This window comes from Thermobia domestica, chromosome 7 (genome assembly GCF_964235325.1).
Source record: "Thermobia domestica chromosome 7, izTheDome1.hap1.1, whole genome shotgun sequence".
Lineage (NCBI taxonomy): Eukaryota > Metazoa > Arthropoda > Insecta > Zygentoma > Lepismatidae > Thermobia > Thermobia domestica.
Genome location: NC_137460.1, coordinates 154,531,734 through 154,551,427, shown reverse-complemented (window position 1 = coordinate 154,551,427; position 19,694 = coordinate 154,531,734). Strand labels below are relative to the sequence as shown.

At 34.1% G+C, this 19,694-nt stretch overlaps 1 protein-coding gene across 2 annotated transcripts in view; it reads right to left on the bottom strand.

The window, feature by feature from the left end:
* LOC145690506 (uncharacterized) overlaps window positions 1–19,694 on the bottom strand; it is a 508,201-nt gene that overhangs the window by 27,815 nt on the left and 460,692 nt on the right. For both annotated transcript variants that reach the window (XM_081765455.1, XM_081765454.1), the window contains exons 6-8: window positions 12,617–12,733; window positions 7,227–7,343; window positions 6,448–6,599 (exon numbers count right to left, since the gene is read on the bottom strand). In XM_081765455.1, the coding sequence (XP_081621581.1) occupies window positions 6,448–6,599; window positions 7,227–7,343; window positions 12,617–12,733 (386 nt within the window). The remainder of the gene's footprint in view (window positions 1–6,447; window positions 6,600–7,226; window positions 7,344–12,616; window positions 12,734–19,694) is intronic.

Here is a 19,694-nt window from a genome sequence, read left to right as displayed (position 1 = left end):
TTATACATCTTCCCTTTCCTTGCACTTTGGTTAGTATAAATTTTACTTAGAATAAGACGCATTATTTTGTGTTTTAATGAACATGTTTCAATAATTTTTGAAGTTAAAAAAAAAAAAAATAATAAAATAAAAATAAAAAAAAAAACTAATGTCATCAGTCCCTGACATTTCCAGGTTTTCCAGGTCGCTGGTAAGCCTGCTTCAACCAAGCTTTTCGCATTTTTCTGCTTTATTGCTGTAAGGCCAAGGAAAGACTCACACTATTCTTTTCTCAAAATCAGCTTCTACATGCCTCACTACTGATATCTGCTCTCGGTGTGTCTGATCCATAATCCAATCAAAAATTAAGCCATTATCTAGCTTTACGGGTGCTTTCTAGTGGCCTGTGCCGAACAGTGGATTTCATAAACTGGATGAATTCTTCGTGACCTCTGGGAGAAACATAACATGTCGATCTAGGAGGGTTTTTTTCTTCTTTCTTTCTTTCTGCTGTCCTTTCAAAACGGAAAGCACTTACAATCAAAATAGGAAATTACTCACGATGGACATGTCAGCCTGAAGTGATTTTTCTGTGTTTTGTAAGTTCTGTGTGGCAGGGAATTTTGCGCAATCTTTGCAATTCACGACACTGCTTTTACTTGAATTTTACATCAATAATCTATATTTTCAAGTATGTTGTTTCCATTGACTGAAGGATGCATGACTTGGCATTTTAATGAGCGTTCATCCTTTCAAATGCTTTCCAAAAGTTTTAATCCAGACTGATGACTTAATGCTGAGGAAAAGACAAGGCACAAAAACAAAAAAGCCGACTCTTCATCTGAAGAATAAAGAATTCATAAGCAAATTACTAACTCTGCAAAACTTTTTTTTGCCTAGTTTTCTTTTAATAAGCCTTTCGCGTTGAGCAATTATTTGTAGGTACGAAAAGGAACTCTGGAAATATTTTGCACCCAGGTCTATTATTTCTGTCCTCAACGACTCAAACAATGAGTCAGGCGAGTCAACGAGTTTCTCCTGTGTTATAATTCCAGTTCAATTGCATATGGTATTACAGCTGTAGACTCTACATCAGTAGCTTTGGCACGGCATATCATTTTGCGCCCCCTGGCACTGGTGTCCAGTGCATTTGCCTTACTTGTCCCACCATACATGCGTCTTTGTTGTTTCAATTTATTGTGCAACACGAATTGCATTTCAAAAATAAACGCTCACTTTTTGCCCTAAGCCTATGAAATAATATGGTGCATAAACATTTGATTACTGAGTTATTGGCCATCACAGTTGGAGTTTGGATTTTCACTAAGTCCAAACTCTAAATTTAATGGTCAATAATGCGAGAACCAAAAATCAACTCATCACAATATTTCATATGCCTACCGAGCTCATTAAAGTCTACTACATCATCAAATGTGATCAAATGGAGAGCTTTGGTTCCCGAGCTATTGGCGAACAAAACTGGAGTTTTTACTTAGTCCGATTTTAAAGAAAAAAGTTAGTAATTGCTATTTGCACATTCGATCTTCACCAACTTTGACATGATATAGGATCTTGATGAGTTTAGTACACATAAAATATTATGGTCTGTAAGTCTTTGGTTCTCTAGTTATTCGTCATCAAAGTTGGAATTTGAATTAATTTCTTGACAAAGTCCAAATTTGATGCACAATAAGTAGGGAAACAAAAGTGTGCACACCATAATGTTTCACATGCCTACTATGCTCATCAAGGCCTACTAAGGTCATTTAAAATTTAAGTAGAGGTCTTTAGTTCCCAAGCCATAGGCCATCAAAATTTGGATTTAATAAACCCCTCTCATGTTAGGTAAATGCAGTGGGTACTTGATAAAGATTTGCTGAGAAGCAATGAAAGACGATTTTCTTCCGCTTTAGGGAAACTAATTACTACAATTTATAACACCAAACAAGTCTCATTCATATGATTTAAAAGCAAATCAATAGTGACAAAAGGGAAATGATGCTGAAGCTTTTAAATATTGTAATATCGTATAACGTATAGGAAGACGACTATGATTTGTGATATAAATTGGAAAACACCCACGTTTATTACTTTCTTTCTGCTTTTTTCTTAGAATCATCATATGGTATCCCTAATATAAACATGTTCCTTACAGTGTTGCGTTTTCAAATATCGTAACCGACTGTCTTATTAATAAGAAAATAATAAGCATAAAAAAGTAAGTAAATGAAAACAAAGAGTCTTGGCTTAATTAAATTACTCATGTTTTATTTACTTCTTAATAGATCAATAGATATACGAGGTTTGCTTAAAAACTATCCTATTATTATTATTATTATTATGCCTAAACAAATGTAATTAGGAAGGCTTAGTTTAATGCACATATGTAGGTGATTCTAATGCACTTTATTTTCAGCCTACAGAAGCAGTCAGTCGCTGCGGCAGCAGACTACCGATGAGTGAGGTGGTGTAAGTAAGTGGTGTTGGAATTTTATGATGTAAGTGAAAATGATCTGCAGGAGTCGACAGACCTTCGAAGGACGAAGCATCCCATTTTTCACATTTGTTGGCCAAATACACCACACCTGTGCTTCGTCAGGCTCTTTCTTTCTCTGCTGACATAGTTCCATGTAATTTTTGGCATTTTTCCAAGCTGAAAATGCCCTGAAAGGAACCACATTTCAATTCAGAAAAGACACAGCTGCACGCAATCCCATAAGAGGCGTTTCAGCGCTGCTTCCAACAGTTAAGGAAGATTTGGTGTCCCGACAAAACGTACCAGCGACAAAACGTACCACTTGAATTTTCGCGACAAAACGTACCACTTTTGACGACCTGTCATAAATGACAACCTGTCATGGATTAATTAAAGCATTTCTGATATTTATTCCACGACAAAACGTACCACTTATATAAATTACAACCTGTCTTGGACTAATTAAAACATTTCGGATATTTAATGCGCGACAAAACGTACCACTTCAAACATTTTTTTTCAGCGTGTTCGCAGATAGAACAAACTTCTCTTAAAGGTTCTGTACGTAACAAACGCAACATTAAACACGTTTATCAGTCAGTAAGAGAACACGAGTCTTCCAAAATACATTTGACCAATGTGGGTGCTTACATATCTAACAAAAGAGAACATAATGTTAAGAAACTACTTCCTTATGAACAGGTAAAACAACGGCAGTATAAGGTTGAGAAGAACAGACAGGTAATGTATCGAGTTGTCAAAGTGCAGAGACTCATTGCAGAGGAAATGTAGCAGCCTATAAACTGAAAGACACAGCTATAGATCATGGAAACTTTTTGGATAGTATTCCTTTCTTAAGCAAATTTGATCTTCCGTTTAAAAATAATTTAGATAAGGTCACCGAGAAGAGTCATATACGAGGAAGTAAGCAGGATAGTGGTCGCATAACTTTTACTAAACACGGTGAATTATGTTTTGAATGCTACCAACACACTTATCAGAGAAGATATTTCGAAAGAAGTCTCTCAAGCTTCAATATTTTCTGTTCTATCAGACACTACTCAAGATATATGTAGTTAGTTTCAGGCCAGTGCTCTGTTGTTTTACGGTATGTTGTTAAAATGGTTGTTAAACAAAGTATTGTTGTCATTGTAAAATGCATATCTACCACAGGCCAGTGTCCTTGCGGTTTACTGCTGGAAATTCTGCAGAAGTTGAACCTTGATATTAAGAAGTGTATTGGAAATTCAACCGATGGCTCAAGTAACATGCAAGGACAATATTCGGATTTTTTCAATTCACCTATGATCAGTTACACGTGTGATTCAGTTGATTTTGAGTTTAACGGCCCTTTTAGCAGCGAGGCTATATGAGACGGGACATACTGATTTACGGGAAATCCGAAGCACATGAGATCCCGCTAGGAATCGAACCCAGATCTCCCACGACAAAGACGCATACGCTAACTGCTTAACCACTAAGAAACTCAGTTACACGTGTGGTGTTAAGCTCATATACTCAATCATGTCATATGTGATCTGACAAAAAATTGCATTGATTCTGTGTCATTGTTTTGCTGAATGACAGTGCGATATTTATGCGTGAGTCTTATCAACGAATGGACATTTGGAAGACCAAATGTTAACAAAGGCGATGGTAGAAAACACACTGTTTTTCAGAAAAAGCTTAATCATTTTTCGAACCCAGAAAGTGCTTTCTATATAGAGTTGACCATAATAATTAAGAAAATTGCTTCTACAGAAAATATCAAACCAAAAGCTAGGTGTAAAGCGAAAGGATATATAAAAGATCTTTTCAAGTTCAAAACAACTCGGACAGCACAAATGTTCCTTAAGATATTTCAAGTGACGACCTCTCTGTCAAACTATCTCCAAATAGAGGGTGCTGCTAGTCTAGTCCTATCGGATGGTGCAGACTACTCTGTTCCAAGTGAAACTGTAGAGGGATGATTTTGAATCCATTAAGAATGCAGCATTAAGCTTTGCAGAGTGGACCAATAAGAAATTTGAAGACACAACGTGATTTCTTTTTCTTTTTTTTTTTTCTATTGACCTGGCGACAATTCACCTTCAGAGATGGACAAATATATTCCTGTGAATATGAAGATGAAGCTGCTTCTATCCAATGACCAGGTACTGCATCGACGCATTCAACACAATATTGGACATGGTAGTTTCGAGTATTTCTTCAAGATTCAAGAAGCAATGTACTTTATAGATTATTTGGATCCTAGACACTTCAACCAAGTAATAGAACTTCCAGACGTGCCTTTCGATAAACTTACATATTTTCTGAAAAACTTTAGTAAAGAAGTTTCCAAGGATACTATATTTGTATTCTCTTGGACTTTTGAAGGACGTGGATATCCTTGAAAGTCAGTCTTGATGACGAGCACAACCGAGAAAAAATGACTGTACTGATGGTGCAAGTGATTCAGAATTAGGAGAAAATACATTTGTTTACAAGGAAAGTGAATGCAAAACGTGTTGCAAAATTGTCCAATGTGCTGTTTTTTAATTTTGCAGAATTGTAAATTTTGCAGTAATACTTATCCAGGTTTCCAGCATACAAATTTTTATTGACTTTGCCCGTAACTCAGGTAACATGTGAAAGAAATTTTTCAAAACTGAAATAAACTGAAATACATTAAAAATAGGCTAACGAGTAACCATGTCTCAGGAACATTTGAAAACATTTATGTTGATGTCTATTGAAAAAGATTTATTAAAAAATATTTCGAATGCAAAAGTGATAGATACAGTAGCATCAAAAACTAGTACACTAAAACATCTGCTAATTTTGTAATATAGTATACGTTCTCCTTGAACTTCATATAATATTTTGAACAATTCAGAATAATATTTCAGTTGATGAAAGAATATCAGGTTTTAATTGTCAATTGTTAATACTATTGACTTGCTGTAGAAAGAAAACTGTGCAACTTGATTTGTGACATTGAGATGCTTGTGGCCCTTGTGGGAGAAAGCGCCCGCGCCCCTCTAATAATGCCTATCCGTCTCTGGTCCAAAGCCTGGATAAAGTGTGATGGAAATCAGCAAATATTCAAATATTGCATATGCATAATTCTTGCTGGTCTTGGTCTGGCGAGAATCTTGCAGGCATGGTCTTAGTCTTAGCGTTAGTCTTAGTCTTGGTCTTGCATCGGTACTTTTCTCACCACCAATCTGTTCAACTTTTAACCTTATTTTGGCCGATATATATATATATATATATATATATACTTATATGCTGTCCTATTAAGTGGTACGTTTTGTCGCCTGTCATTATTTGATGGCTGATTGGAAGACTCTTCGCAACTAGCCCTCCAGTCAAGTGGTACGTTTTGTCGCTTGTCATTATTTAAAGTGTTTTTAGAAAACCCTTCACAAGCAGCCCTCAGGGTAAGTGGTACGTTTTGTCGGTGGTACGTTTTGTCGCTAGTACGTTTTGTCGCGTATTCGTGGCAGCCAAGGGCACTACTTTGAAGATTAAGACTGTCGTATCTGGATACACTTTTTTTTTCTTTCTTTTTTCTTAATGAATAAAAGTCGGATAGTTTTTAACAAACCTCGTATTGATATTTTATTAAATACAAATTATTTGCTGAGTAAAACAATATATTCACATTTAAAAAACTACACACGTGTGACAGTTTCGCCAACTAACACTTTGGCTTCATTAGACATTATCTAAGTATATATTGTATTGAAGTCACCTCAAATTAATACAAAATACGTATTAAGTGTTTTAACAGGTCTTGTTTTCATATTGTCAAACCAAACACAACAGACCGAGCTGCAGCAAGAGTGGAAGTCTGATGAAGACAGAGTTAGTGTGTTGAAACTGTTACGTGTTTATGTTTTTATATATTTTTATCACACAGCCTTGCTCAGTCTGTTGCTGTGCTTAGTTACAAAATATATTGTATCGAGTATACGAAATAAATTAAACACACTTATATTGCTACTTACTGGTGTTTATCATCGTACTCTCCGAAAGCCGCTCTAGTGTAATTACAAACAGAACATTTTCTTCTCTTACATGTGGCCAAATGTTTCATTCCTTTCCGAAACTGACTGTTTAGAGAAGCACTCTGCCGAGCTTCAAACTGCAATTCTGACACCTACAAATAAAACAACGTTTTCATAGTCATGTACACTTAATTTATAAGATTCTTCTCTGTCTTTTTTCGAAAAACATAACTCAAGTAATGTGTATTTTCCAATGAATGAAAAAAAAAAAAAAAAAAAACCTCTTCCTTCAATTATACAAATTCATGGTGACGGAAATATGTTCACATATTCATTTTTCAGACAGAATTTGGGTAGGATGACTGAAAGCGTTTATCATGTTCAGTAATTATTCAGACATTTATATAAATCAATATTTCGTTTCCTTTTGATCAGAGGAATCGCTTTCTAAAAGTTATCAGACAATTTTTATAACTGAGAAACAACAAATGAAACAAAGTTGCAGACCATAAAAAATGTATTTAAAAAAAAAAAAAAAAACGCACAGTTTAAGATATAATGCCAGTGTAAATATGGCTATAACAAAGTATCCGAAAGCATAAATACATATTACACTCACCACTATCTATGGATGCAAAAATAGAATTTCTTTTCAGTAGTAGTAAGTCCGTGGCAATTTTCAAGGGGGCAACAGTATCTAACCCTTCCCTTAGTATAGTATAATGATTAATGGATAAATTAATTGAATCTTATACCATTATAATCTTATACAAGCTTACCTCCTTCTCCAATCCCACAATATTTTGACTGATTCTCTTTTTCTGTTCTGCTATATCAACTAAATAATTTCCAACACCTTTCCGTTCCACGTTCAGAGTCTCTTTCAACTGTTCATTCTGAAAAGAAAACAAAAATAATTCATCAGAGGAACTATATTGCAATTTGGAAAAATTAAAGGATGAGTATGCCTAGTATTTAGAGGCTCATTACTTGTAAAGTTATATTTAACAGAATATCAGTCCATATCAAAGGAATACAAAGGACCCGAAAGCACAAATACATATTACGCTCAACACTATTTATGGATGCAAAAATAGAATTTCCTTTCACTGACATGCTGTATAGATAAAAGAAACTGAAAAAAGTCGTGTCACAATCATGCCTAAGGTACTTGGGAAAATTAGCTACAAACAACAGGCAAAGTAAAGGCTAACACTGATCTATGCGAAAATCGGACAAAAAAGATGGGATATAATAACCGATTAATTTTTGATTACAACGTAAGCGAAACAGCTTAAGAGAAAATTATATATGATGTGGATGTATTATAAGCTTATGAATGGCTGAAATGCAACTGTTTGTCAATTGCCTTCTAAGTCAAAACATAATTATAGTGATTGGTTATAGAAGTTGTCCGACGAAGTAGTTGGTTATTGATAGAGAATGAAAACCTGAAATCTGTTTGTGGTGTTTGTGGGAGTTATCTATTCTGTAAGTAGTCACTTTGCGTAAATGCGTTCGAAAAATTTTAGTATATATAACAGTTAACTAAATCGGTTTATAAGACGTAAGAACGTGGTTTGAGTTAGGGGAAAATAAGTGTGTTGAATATTTTCTAGCCTGTGCGTAGTATGAAGGTGCAGATGGCTGCCAAACCAGTGAGCAGTGCAAGAAGGCTTTCTTTAATGTGTCGATAGGTGATCGTATTGAGTGAAACCTGGGGCCGTTACAGGCATTTTGGCGACAGACGTAATTTCATATACAATAATGTACCACCGGCGGCTGCAGGGAGGGTACGTTGGTACCTCCTTGTTCACGAAAGCCAGGGACATGAAGGCAGACATAAGCGGAAATGTTAATATATACAGAAATGTAATATTTCAAATTGCACTGATAGATTCAAATCGTACGGCTCTCATAGTATTCTTTTATAAACTCAACTGTTAAACTTGGTATTTTCAACATGCACAAGCATGTCAGTGTAAATAGAGAAAAATTAAACAAAGGTACATTTCTTCCGTTTGGAGTGTAAGATAGATAGATAGCAATATTTTGAGAAGTAGGCCAGAAATCAATGATTTCGTGGTAGTACTCTATCATAAGTTAACTGTCGTCTTTCAGAACACATATTGAAAAAAAAAAAAAAAAAAAAAAAGTACGTAAACAACGTCCGAAAATCAGAAAATTTTAAAATTGTTGAAATTCAATGTGAACAAAAATAGGTTACGCACTTATTTATTAAAAAAGTAAGTAAGTAAGTTTGCTTTCGCATTTACTTTGCTTTTGAAGTAAGTTGTACTTAGTCATGTGATTTGGTAAAGGTATTCCCATTTATTTGGAGAGCACAAATTCCTGACTTCACCAGATTTCCTAGGACACAATTTACAAATTTGCAGGTCTATATATAATGTAAAATACTGCTACATTTTCCCCGACCAGGGGTTCCTAATCTACTTTGCATGTATACATACATGGTGTGTATGTAGGTGGAGATTTTGCAAAACGAACTAATTTATATTACAAAATATATCCTACCAAATACCCGGGCAAGGCAAAAAATGAAATGGATTCTAATAAGTAAAATCCGTACTGAAAATTCCCTGAGTTTTCCGGTTTTCAGCTTTACATAAAATTCTCTGACTTTTCCAGATTTTCCAGATTGGTGGGAACCCTGGCAATATATAAAATAGGGTATGAAACTGTGTAATCGATTTTATTCTGTATAAAATATAGGTTAGGGGGAGAGGTGCTGTTCTGCTTACGAATCCTAAAACCGCCGATAGACAATAAGCATATAAGAAAAACGGGAAGGGTTGAGGTAAGGTTGTTGTAAGTGCTTGAATGTAATATTTATCTTTGCAAAAGACTACGGAACACATCTTAACGCAAACTAAAGACGCAGTGAAAACTCGGTATTCCTCGTAGATGGAAAAAATTCATACTCGTAAGAATACTTATGGGCATCGAGTGAGCAACATTTAAACTTCCGATAAAACAGATATGAAACGGCAATTCACAAAATATGAAATTGAAATAAATAAATAAGTCATACGAAAAATATTATTTTGATAATCAGTGAGTTCAGATACACATAAAACGCCTGAAGTCTAGTGTAACAGTCACTCATCGAATTACTTGTAGCTCTACGAGGAGATTTAGAATCCTGAAAAGTAACAACCTGAAAATACTCTCAAGACGAGGCACAGATATTATTTCTATTATTTGGATGTCCATGAATTTTCTACATTTGCAGTTAATTCAAACTACTGTATTACCTATAGACATTTAGAAGTTTTCATTACTTTTGCCTTTCAAATTTTTCTCTGATACACCGATTTTAATTTTAAAGTTTCTTAGCAAGGAGCTGTTGAAAAAGTTTTGGTCAATTATCCTAACTAGCACTGACATAGAATGATTGTAACAATTTAAAATTGCGTTATGGACCCAAAACAAAGAAATAAAATGAAACTCCACATGATTCCAGGTATGGGAAGAGATGACACTGCTTTTTAATTAAAGAACGAAAAGGAAAAAAATAAGTAGAATCAACTATAATGGAAAATTAATATGCAGCAAATATTAAAAATTCCGTGTTCTTAACAAGTGATATTGCATTTATTATTAGTGTTATTGTAAAGACGCTTGTATTCGAGTCATATTATATACTACTTCTGATCTTACTGTAAATGTAAACACATCAACACAAGGGAAATATGCAACTTTTTTGGTTACATATTTAAAAGTAACAGGCATAATAAATAATACAATCTTCCTATTTAGGAGATAGTGTTACTTAGTTAGCGAAATATGGTATTTCTAATATGTTATTATAGAAATATGTTATTTCTATAATAAAACTCACAGTTATTATTTTAAAATAAACGTTGCTTCGTTCAGTATTGTTTTTCTAGTTCAAGTTATTTAAGATAGCAAAGCTAATATGATCCAGTTAGATAAATAAACTATCCGCTGTGGATATTTTCGTGAGAAGTGGCTTATGCAACGTTCTAGGGTTATTAATGAAATGTAAACAAAATAGTTTGATTTATTTCTCATCCAAAAATACTCATCCTAACAGTAATTTCTCTCTTGTGGATCTAGCGATAAGAATTTACTCAAACCATATTGTAGCCTTAAATCTGATTTAAACTACTCGCTGACCAAAACAATACTACTCGCTGAATATATATATATATTACAATAAACGTATTGTTTTGCTCAGCGAGTAGTTTAAATCAGATTTAAGTATACTAAAAGCAAAGCTTGTACAATGGAAAATATTACATATTGTAGAAATTAATTAAACCTTATTAATGCAATATGAACAAAATAGCTTGTCATTTAGTTAAAAAAAAAAAAAGTCGTTAAAAAAATCTTTACCTCTTCTGGATCGTTTCAGGACAAGTAAGTACTCCCAGGTTCTTGTGGAAACATTTATTTATAAAGTTTGAACAAGATCGCTTAAGTCGTTTTGGAGGAAATCTTATATATATATATATATATATATATATATATATATATATATATATATATAATCCCCACGTGGACTCTTTCAGGAGAAATGACTAATGCCACATTTCCAGGTTATTAATGAAACATTTAAAGGGTACAGAGAAAAAGGTGAAGGTGAAAAAATCATACCTCCGAGAATTTTTTTTTTTTTTTTAAGTTGAAAAATGTGTACTTCTTTATGGGAAAACTTTATTCCAAGTTCCAATATGTCTACTCCTCATCTGTTTTCCTCCCTTTTTAAAAAAACTTTCAGAACATTCTTTACCTAATGTCAAACACGAAAACACTTCCATCCATATTTTCACCAAAAGTGAACTCTCCCTTTCTTTCCCTGTACTCTTCATTTAAAAGATAAACTACTTACGGCACAGTATAATGTTATTAACAAAATACATATTTATGAAATAAGAATAAACCACTTATAAAACATTCATTTGTGCAATATGAACAAAATCATTTGGGCCACTTTCAAGAAAAAGGCAAATTTTGATTTTCACTCTTCAGTAAACTATCCTTACTTTTCGAGGTAGGAAAAAAAAATCGAAAAGTGATCCTAGGGAATTTATAAAACCTTGACATTTAAAATTTGGTCTCGATACGTTGAACTGTATGATTTCTATCTGCATCGGGAAGAAAGGAGGGATATACATCCAAAAATTCGTTCCTCGGCATGTAGAGGCCTGAAACGTGTAAATTCGTTGAAATCTCGAATCAGTTTTTTTTTTCCACGATTACCGTACCGTAGTTCGAAAGTAAAAATGAAATAAACGAAAATAGGAATTTCAAGTTTATTTATGCACGTTACTAATACTTTCCAGGCCTGTAGCTAAATTTGATTACTTGCAACACCATCAAGTTATATATGAAACAACAGATAAAGAACATAGAACATAGGTACAGTATACAATTTTGTAATTCTCATGGTAATTTAGTTTTCTGTACTGTAGTATTTACTAACATTCAAATACCAAGCTTATCCGAAGCCAGTTTTGATATATATACTCGTTTCATATTATTTGAAGTACAGCCAACCGTAGTGAATTAGTCGTAATATTGTTGTTAATGTCATTGTATACACTGTTTATTCCTATTTCACGGTTTCAGACAGAAGTTGGGTTTTTATACTGAAGTTTAACTGTGATGAGTTTAAAGTATGTGAATGCTTAATTTAATAATAAAAATAAAGTTGAGTGATGCTTTGGGGTTATCTTTGGGAGGACACTGATGCTCCCCGCACCTTCGCCAATAATTCTGCTATATAGTGCTGCTTCCTTTCAAATTTTGCATTTACTTCCTACTCTTACAATTCTATTGTACATTTTTGCTACTTTTCAAGATTCTTGGATATTAACATTCAGAAATTACATAAAGAACGCAGTCATTGCTCTATGTTATTTGTAATTCTCACTATGTGTAAATAAATTCGAAACATAAAAAAAAATATATACAAACTTATCAACTACTGTCAATTTACACCAAAACATCTGTGTCATTTTAAACAGGTTCACCTCCTAAGAGAATAACTACCTACGTACCAGAAACACAAGCATTGAAGTGATGTTTACACGTTACAACAACTGTAATTTGAAAAATTTTCCTGCACGAATGCAGCTTGCAATCACCTTGCTCTGGGGCCCAAAATAAACCAGAAACTTACTTCTTTCTCAAGGGAATCCTTCTCGGCTGCTATAATTGCAGCTTGTCTAACAACGTCCTGTCTTGCTCTTTCAAGATTACGCCTCATCGCTTCGGATTCCACAGCTTGGCGTTGCAACTGAAAACAGAGGAAACAAGTTTAGCACTAAAAAGAAAAATCTTTACAAAATTTACTTTATGAATTGCAAATTAACATGCAAAATTATCAGATGCAAAACACATGCACACACTGTTATAAAAAGCGTTAACTTTGAAATATAATTATTACGGGTCACGTTTCTTTAACACTTTCAAGATAACCTAAGCAGGCGAATTTCCCTGTAGGAAATTCGCGTGTAGTAAAGCGAACCAATATATGCCATATTTCATGACTGTTTACCAATTTTTAAACTTCACTAATCCTTCCAACAAGTTGTTTAGAACAGAAAATAGCACGGATATTACATTGTGATGATCCCTCAACTGTAAAGCCGAAACAGCATGCTTCAATAAATAGTTTGTATCATAGTAACAGGCGCATTATGGAAAAGCTTCCTATACATCTTCCTAGGGACTATATAAAGATTATTATTTTTAACAAAATATGATGTAAGTTAATAAATAGTGATGTGTGTATAAAATGTGACATAAATTTTCCTTCAACAAATAAGTTAGTATGAAATATAAAATGGTTACACATTTCACTATTTATTAACTTACAAAAATCAACGTGTCTATCAAAAATTTTCCTCGAACATTACAACTTAGAAATAATTATATATGTAGTTTGCACGTTTCTATGTTAATCTATATTATAGTGGGTTTTAGACAGTGTTGAAGTTAAAAGGGCAGTTTTTATTGCATACCAATCTAGTTTTCATGAATAATACATCTTGAATTCTTGATAGTCTTGAATTGAATCCTCTGGCTATTCTGCTCTTGGAAGCAGGCTCCAAGAACGTTTTCGTGTTAACTGCACATGGATCCTGTACCCTGCTATATTACTGCCAGTTAAGATTTAAAAATAAATTAGTTTTTGTTAGTTCCTCGACAACTATTTAAAAAAAAAATCGACAGGGTTTGGCAATATATATATATCTCGGGTGGGTGTGCAAAACATGCTAAGTTCAAAATGGTCAAAAATGAGCTTTTCACGTTACCTGAATAAGAAAATTTTTCTCTACAATTGTGTATACTCGGCTAAGTCCTATCAGGTTTTTCAATGATGTTACAAACCCGTGCGTTTTCAGTCATGTTTGACATACTGATTCTATTTCGTGCAAAACAAGTTAAGTCCGTAACAAGTGGACTTAACATGTTTTTCCCAACTCTGTCCATTCATATATGAGTGTGAAAAGAAAGGTAAGTCCTCTAAAATGTGACTTAACATGTTTTGCACTGCACTTAATTGTTGAAACCATTTCCATCGTGTGAATGAAACAAATGCAAGCAATAAAGTTATGTGAAATATGTTAAGGTAAAACGAGCTTGTAAAATATTTGCTTATTCACTATTCGAATTATATTGGTTTTTCATATTATTCAGAGGTTAAGTAGTATTTGTTTGAAACAAATACAATCCTTTTACTCTGTTTCTGTTTTCTATTTCTATTTGAATATTTGTATGAACAACACAAATGCGCAACAATAGGAATAGACCCGGATTTTGATGGGAATGATTCTGCATCCGAATCAACAGAATCCGAACCAGAAGAGAAGCTTAAAAGTCATAAGACGAGACGCAAGAAACAGAATGGTAAGAGAAAAGTGATGAAAGAAGATAGTAGTGAGAGAGAGGGGGGAAACATCTGTTACCGTGCTCGGGAAGTGTGCAGATCTGCAAAATTTTTCAGAGAAACCAGGAACATCTGACATCGAACGCGAGGTACCTGTGGAAGATAGGTCCCGTGAAAATAGAAGACGGAAGGAATCACGAGGTTTGAAATACGATACACGAAAAATTCGTGAAACGAGAAAACGTCTCAGAAATATAGGTCAATCATATGTTACTTCGGAAGTGAAATGCGTTCTAGCTCGTACATTTCAGCTTCCCGGAGAGTGTAGAAAAAAAAAATAAAATGTTGTGTTCAGAAGAAGTGTTTAGAAATATATTTGACAATTACTGGGCTCTTGGTGATTATAATCGAAGAGTTATGTATATTTCTAGTTTGCTGAATATTGCTAATAAGCAGAGAACCAGAATCAGACAAAGATTTTGAAAAGCAGCACTATCGCCAAGCGACAGTTTTGTATCACATCGAAGTGTCGGGTAAAGGACATGAAGTGTGTAAAAGTTGCTTCTTGTGTATTTTTGGTGAAAGCAAAAGCTTCATAGAGTCTGTAATTCAAAAGATGCGTGTTTTTCTCTCTCTAGTGTTATAGACATTAGTAGCCGAGGAACCCACAAAGCTTCCAACACCAAGTCTGAAAATGAACTGGAAGAGGTTCGCACTTTCAATCAGTTCCCTCATATGAAAGTCATTATTCCCGACGAGACTCCAGTAAAAAGTATTTACTGCCATACGTGACACTTTCGGGACTATATGAGGAGTATAAGAGAATATGCAATGGGATTCCCGTAAAAAGACGTCCGTATGGCCGTGAATTCCACAAAATCAACTTGAAAATAAAGAAACCGCACGTAGATACGTGTCAAGTCAGTGATAAGTTATTTCTTCAACTTAAACTGCCCGCAGATCCTTCCATAAAAACACAGTTGGATAAATTTCATGAAGAGACTGAAGTGGCATATAACTCTAAAGCTTCCGACAAAGAACTGTCTAGGAATGATATTACACGCAAAACCATCACAATTGACTTACAACAATGTCTTCCAACTCCCTTTTTACAGAACTCAGTATCATTTTACAAAAGACAGTTATGGACATTTAATCTTATAGTTCACGATTGTGACAATCAAACTTGTTTGTTTGTTTGTTTGTTTTGTGTGGCATGAGGGAATCGGTGGAAGAGGAGCAAATGATATCGCCTCATGTATTTAACATTTTCTATTAGAAAATATGAATCCAGAAGTGAATCAAGTAGTTATGTACTCCGATTCATGTGCTGGACAGAAGCGCAATTCCCACTTTGCAGCCAGGTGCTTCACAGTTTTACAGAAGTCTACGAACCTTGAAACTATTGACCACAAATTTCTAATACCAGGTCATACACATATGGAATGTGATACAGATCATAGTGTTATAGAGAAAAAGAAGAAAAAGTTTAATGGTAACGTCGAGCACCCCCATGACTGGGCTCAATTAATTCGTCAAGCAGGGAAGAAAAACCAATTTGTAGTACGTGAAATGTTTGAAGATTTCTACGATTTTTCCTGTGTGTTAACAGAATCTATTCAATTTCGCAAGAGTGACGGTGCTGGTGAATGTTTTCTGTGGAGACATATTAAGTAGTTACGCTATGAGAAACAAAAGCCAGGTGTATTATTTTACAAGACAACACACAATAGTCGTGAAAATTTCAAAACTATGGATGTTTCAAGAAGGGGAAAGCCAAGTATTTTGATGCCAATGCGTCTCTACAATGGACCGATAGCAATCAGCAATGAAAACAAGAAGGATCTTTTGGACCATCTTCCGTTTGTATCCCCTGTATTTCATGAGTTTTACAGGTCATTAAAACTGCATCCTCTGTTCGAAATGTATTTCCTGATAAAACAGAAAACAGTCCAAATAAAGACGATTAGTAAATTGACATTAACCATATTATAGAATTAATCTGAGCAAACACACAGAGATTAATTTTGGTAAAAATATATTACATTTCTGTTACAGTTTCGACAGATTAGCTCTGTCTTCTACAGTCAAACATTACATGCTTACTTGAGTATGTAATGTTTGTCTATAGAAGACAGAGCTAATCGTCGAAACTGTAACAGAAATGTAATATATTTTTACCAAAATTAATCCCTGTTCCATTAGAATAATGTTATAGCATTATCCACAGTGTAACATAAGTCTATACATTCAGTGCAAAAACAGATAAGTCCACAAGTGCTGTAAGTTGTATTAAGTGCGAAGTCAGATAAGTCCACAAGTTCTGAAACATAGTCCTAAAAACAAATCTAAAACTTTTTTATTATAAGCTGTTAAGCACTAAAAACTGAGTATAATGTGCACAAAGGAATATTAATTGAAATAAAATATACAAAAAATCATATATTGTAGTTTCTGATTTTTGTCGAATTTTCAAACTTTCAAATTGAATTTTTTCAAAAGTAACATTTTGTGACTTAACATCTTTTGCACACCCACCCGAGATATATATAACCTGCACTGTATCCTGTATTAAACTCATAATAGCTATTTTTGGAAGGGATTCTTGGAATCAAATACTTTTATCATATACAAATATGTTGGAGAAACTTTAAAAAGGAGTAATAGCCCTCTTCACGATACGTGATAACATAAAAAGAAGCATCATGCGGTAGAGGGTTGGTTGAAGATTTCTCTTCAGCAACGAGGCTACATGAGACGTGGAGTTGCAGTTTAACGTAGAATGTAAATTCCGAGTTCTTATTGGAAGTAGAACCAAGATTCTCTCAAACAAAAATATGAATGCTACATACGACATTCAGCAACTATGGGTTAGTGACACATTGGTTTAATGTAATAATGTGGTAAGGGTAACACACCAAAGCTTAAGCCGAACATTAGCTTAGACAAATAATGGAAGTAACATATGCACTAATAAAACCACAATATCTGACAATTTCATTGAGCACTAGTCTTTACTGTAAAGTTGGAATCTGTTCCTTGTATCTGTACAATCACTCGTTTATCAATTTCCTATTTTACAAAGGGAGTTATGAAACTAAAGAAAAAGAAATTTATTGACGAACATAAGGCAAAGCTAGTTATGATTCTGCTCTGAGGAAGTGCATGTTTTCGTTTGAGCCAGGTGTCATAACTGAGCACATACATAGATTTAAGGTGGGCCAACCTATTAAGATATTTTTATATGGGGTATATGTTGTAGAACAATTGAGCATGCTATCCCAGTGGATTGGAAATGTGATATCGTTCTTGTGTAAACTAAATAAAAGAGTATATGAGTAGATCATGTTCTCCTTAATTGATACTGAAATAGGCTTACTTTATCCCGCATTTTTTTTTTATTTTTTTTTTAGCTGCATTCGGACAGAACATGAGGTTTCGTCTTTGAAAGAAATGGTACATATTTTGCTTAGTGATGTGAATACATTAAAAAGTAAGATTAATGACATCAAGGAACAACAGGAAAGAAGTGTGATTAAAAGTGATGAAGTGCAAGTGCAAGTAGAAAACATGAGTTCAAGTATGGTAAAAGCGAACAATTGTGACGGCAATGTAGATGTTGATAGCCTGTTACAAATAATAAACGTACAGTATTACAGGAGGACATAAAGTCCCTAAAATCAGAAAACGAGGCACTGCAGCAAAAAAAATAAAGACAGTAGAATCAGATGTTGAAACTCAAAGGAACTCCAACCAGTGGCAGAAAGTAAGTTACAGTAAACCCAGAAAATACTCTGATGTGGTTTCAAGTAGTTCAGTTGTATGTGAAAACAGATATAGTGTGCTAGAAAACACCGAAAGTGAAGTAGTGAAGTAGGTATGAGCAGTGGTGGCGGTTGGATGTTAAAAATGGGGGGCAAGACATAATCGGAATATTTGTTTATAACTGTTAGTTTTCCTGGTTGTTTCTAACACTTTGACGAAAGTGTTAGAAGGTTGTATAACTATAACCAGTAGCCAAGCCCCCTAAACTTTCTGTGGCATCTCCTCACTTCAATACGAAATGCTATTATCAATACAAAAATCATAATTTAGATATTTGTAAGATAATTTTTAACGACTTGCTCCCCCCCTAACATATTTATGCTCCCCCAAACCTCTGTAGCTGGTTTCGGGCCTGACTAAGGCAAGCTGCTGCACATGGTCATCAGTATTACCAGCTTTGTGTAATAATATATCAGCCTTCTTTTTGATATGCGCTTCGTATATTATATATTAATATCGAAAGGTTTACTTCTCCAACCTTTTGTTTTTTCGTTATTCATTAAAACAAAAGCGAGGTACGAATCGAAGAGCAGTAAACATAGCTGTTTGTCAATATGAAAATTGTTGCATAGGCTACTGGACGACCCACTCGGAAGAGTAATACTCCCGGATGTGCGTTTTTTCGCGCGCTACCCTAGCCAGCTGTTTTAAATTGGTCACAAAATGTACATCATGCGAATCAAGGTGGAACAAAACTAGCCCTGCGGGGCTTCTAACCCATTCCTACTACTACTATTACTAATCTGCAGAAAAGTAAGTAAATAACTTTTTGAGTATTAGTTTCATCTTATTTTAATGAAAAAAGTGTTATGAAAATTAAAATATATATATCGTTGGGCCGGATTTGAAGCCACGCCAAAAGCAATTCCCATTACTAGGGGCACGAGTTTTTCGCAATTTGAAATTAAGCATTTCGCATTTGAAATTTAAAAACTCGTATTTTGTCGCATTGTGAGATACAAAATTTCTCATTCTGCCGCTAACTAACTATTTTACAAGCTTTATTATACAAACTATAATATAAATTATACAAACTCTAATATAGGCCCGATATAAGTAATAAACAATAATACTGCTTAGGACAATGAAGTTATTCTTTATACAAATTACTCCTTTCTTCTTTTACAAGTCAAAAAAATACACTAGCACAATATCTTCACGATTACTATTACAAAACACAACATTGTACAGTATTAGCTATACACAGAAAACACAAAACACATGCAAAGTACATACATACAATACATTAACGCAATATCTTCTTGTATATCTCGACTGCGAATTATTATTCTGATAAAAAAAGTGCAGCATGTTGCATGTTTCCAAATTTTCTTCTTTTATTTGTAGCCTTCTACCATTGATTACCAAACTGTATTTCGAAAAATAAACTTCCACAATCAGTATTCGTTATTGGAAGCCATATTGCAGATAGACACAAGTTATTGAAGTTTAAATTTTTCTTCCCTTTGAAAAATTGTACTTTTTATTTCTGTACAACTGATATTGACGTTTTAAAAAAATCGCAATTTGTCGAGTTTTG